This window comes from Trametes versicolor, assembly GCF_000271585.1.
Source record: "Trametes versicolor FP-101664 SS1 unplaced genomic scaffold TRAVEscaffold_1, whole genome shotgun sequence".
Taxonomy (NCBI): Eukaryota; Fungi; Basidiomycota; class Agaricomycetes; order Polyporales; family Polyporaceae; genus Trametes; species Trametes versicolor.
In genome coordinates, this window is record NW_007360321.1 from 4,325,979 (window position 1) to 4,329,438 (window position 3,460).

General features: G+C 45.8%; 1 protein-coding gene across 1 annotated transcript; it reads right to left on the minus strand.

The window, feature by feature from the left end:
* Positions 1-2,043: 2,043 nt before the first annotated feature.
* TRAVEDRAFT_109692 (uncharacterized protein) lies at positions 2,044-2,784 on the minus strand (the record flags this gene model as incomplete). The annotated part of the gene is made up of 2 exons (XM_008035111.1): positions 2,044-2,418; positions 2,551-2,784. Coding segments are annotated over 2 exons (609 nt in total), but the record flags the coding sequence as incomplete, so codon positions are not given.
* Positions 2,785-3,460: the final 676 nt, after the last annotated feature.

Sequence of the window (3,460 nt, forward strand, 5' to 3'; positions counted from 1 at the left end):
TGGATGATTAGTCCAATGGTGTACCACAATAACAACACGGTACACTTACTGCTTGGCACGCTTAGCGGGGGTGGACTTCGGCTTGACGGCTCTGCCACGACTGGGCTTGCTGCGGCAAAGTATTAGATGACAGATAGCAGCAATGCAGCAGAGTAATAACACTCACACAGGCGACGGAGTCTTCGGGGTAGATGGCGGGCTAGAGTTGGCAGCACGGCTGCGTCTGCAACATACAATATCAGAGAAGCACAGCATAAAGTGAAGACACATACCCAATCTTCGGGGTCAGCTCAACCTCCTGGCGGCTGTCTTCCTCGTCATCGCTGCATGCAGTGTTAGATTTGCATGGGGCTGATGTCGCATATCTTACCTGATCATCATGACGTCCGCAGAGACACTTTCATTGTCACTGTAAGGATACCCTTCAGAACTGAAGCACATCAAACGAAAAACCATGCAGAGCAACGTACGAGGTATTGTCAGCAGCAGCCTCCTCCATGCCAAGGTCAGACTCTGTCTGGATGTCGGACTCGTCGGAGCCTTCCTCCACGTCACTGTCAATGGCCCGCACTGCCTTGCCACGGACGGCCTTCCCTCTATGGTGGCTGAGAAAATTGTGCTAATGAGGAGAGAGCGACACTCACTTAGTGGCAGATGCTGCCGGGGCCTTGCGGGCAGGAGCTGTGGTCTTGCGCACTGCTGCAGCCTTGGCACCTTTAGCCTGAGCCGGAGCAGCAGCCTTCTTGGCAACAGCCTTTGGGCTGCAGAAAGGATCAGTATACCGCAGCAATATAGTACACAAAAATAATGTATCAGGAGTAATTTGAATCTGATGAACAGGATCTAGGGCTTCAATAAAGGCCAATAATGATAGAGAATCAACCTCAATCAACATGTCAATTAAATGACTGTCATATGGCATAAATAACACCGCACTTATGGTGTCAATATGGCTCCATTTGCTGATGTGGCTAGGTTTATAAAAACAACTGGTCGATGCTAGAGATTGAAAAATGCTATAAGAGTGTCTTTTGCAGAGGGAAATAACCGAATGTGCAATAAAATGGAGTCTGGGTTGAGCTGTGTTATTAAATGATCAAATGAGGACATCTTGTTGGAGGGTGAGCACTGCCGCCAAGCACAGTGTGAGCCCATCGCCCAACTGTTTGCTCTAGGATGTATTTCTGCTTATGCAAGATCTGGTATTCCTACTCACCTAACAAAGAACTGACTAGTTCATTCCCTTATGCTGTACTTGTAGAATAGCTTGAATATATGCAGTGTTAAGTGAATGCTCATTGTCTTTTCCCACTCATAGCTTTGTTTATTCAACACATCTGCACTATGGTGAGATAAGGATCTCCAAGTGACATGTGGTGTTATAGCTAAGTACCCTGGGCAGTTCAAGTAAGCTTGGATCATTACTCTGTGCCACAATATACAGTCAAAAACGGCCCAACGGGACACCACCCCCCAACGGGACACCTGCCTGATATAGCAATATTTTGGCGGATGGGCGCCATTTTCGCCCTTGCAGTGACAGAGAAACAGCGCCTAATTGCTTGAAATAGTAAAGATCCTACTAAAACAGGCAAGTATCCCATTGGGGGGTGGTGTCCCATTGGGCTGTTTTTGACTGTATGGAATATTGTGATGTCATCATACTATACCAGTTATATCAGTGGAAGAAATTCCTAATGACATTTGTGTTGTGCCTCTCTGAAAGCATACATGTCAGGTTGTATCAAATCATCCACAATATCAAATAATGCATATTTGGATGCTTCAGTATCATAAAAAGCACTTTCAATAAAAATGGGAGTATTCTTTTGTAGATGATAGTAGTGGAAGTGATTCAAAATTAATGCATGCAGATGATCTGGATTGTTCAAAGTCTCATATCTACTATATTATTAACACAGGTCTATAATTTGTTCTGTACCAGATTTGAATGCATCATTAATTCAAATTATCAGTCCAACTACATAAATATACTGCAGGATACATACCCTCATCAATCGGACCTGCCAGTCATGGCCCTCTTCACCCAAGTCTTGTTGAACTGTGTGCGGACGAGCTCTTTGGCGACGTCGATCCACTTGGCGAGCCACGCGGCCTTTTCGAAGTAAGCTTTCTTGTAGCTCGGATGCAGGACTGCAACATGACGTGCCTTAACAAATAGAACACCGAGAAAATAAGATGAGACGTACTCATGGCAATGCAGTATGCCTTCGAAGAGTCTGTGAGCTCATAATACTTGTTCAGGGTCTTCTTTGCTAACCCCATGGCCATGCAGATCGCAAAGTCATACTTGGAGGTCTGCATGTGGCCAGTAGCGAGCCGCTGGTCAATAAGGTCCATGGCTGGGATGACAGTGGCCAGATTGGGAGATCCGCATGAGAAGAAGTACAATGCATCCTTGAAGATCTGGGGAGGAAAAGATGATGAGGAGAGGGGCAATTGAGGTGCAGGCACGTGTGCAACAGCGGGCACGCGAGGGGATAAGGTTTGTCAGCTGCACAGCTCAAGAATTAAGGTTAAAGTTCAAACCTTAAGCAAATTGGTGAGCTGGCGAGCAATTGTCCACTCCCGTGCACCCAGCTCATACTTCTGCAACCCCAGGTCTCTGTCTGCGCACATTGAATTGACCACCTTCCTATACTCCAATGCCACTGTCAGCATATCATACATGGAATTCCACCAAGTGGCCACGTCGCGCGGGATCAGGCACTCGGGAAGCTTCAACTCGGCAACCCGCTTCTTGTAGGCAGGCAGGAGGATTGTGTTCAAATTCACGACCTTCGAGGCGAACTTGCAGATCTAATGGTACAATGGTCAACTCAACTGTTGACTAGAGGGGAAGATACGCTGACCTTGGTCAAGCAGAGGCAAACAGGCCAAACCTTGCGCTCAAATTCGATTCCATCATAGCCACCACTTCATCAACCCACCTGTCATCGTCATCGCCTCCCTCAACGCCAGTTGGGAGCAAGAAATCAGCATCCCCGTTGAAGTCTCCCTTGTTGTCCCCCTCCACCTCACTTGGCTAGAGAGGGCCATAACTGGCAGGTCCGATTGATGAGGGTACATATATCTTAGTATAATTCATATAGTTGGGCTAAGAATTCAGATTGATAATGCATTTAGATCTGGCCCAGAGCAAACTATGGATGCTGTGTTGATATATGTAGTAGATATGAGCCTTTAAACAATCCACATCATCCATATGCATTGATCTTGTATCAATTCCACTGCTGTCATCTGCTAAAAAAACTCAGACATCCAAACTCCCATTTTTGGTTTTAAGCATTTTTTATTGCCTTCAAGGTATTCAAATATGCATTACTTGATATAGCACTTGAACTGATGCATCCTAACATGGATGCTATCAAAGGCACTGCATAAATAAACCAGGGAATTTCCTCCACTGGTATAGTATAATGATGTCACAGTATTCAAG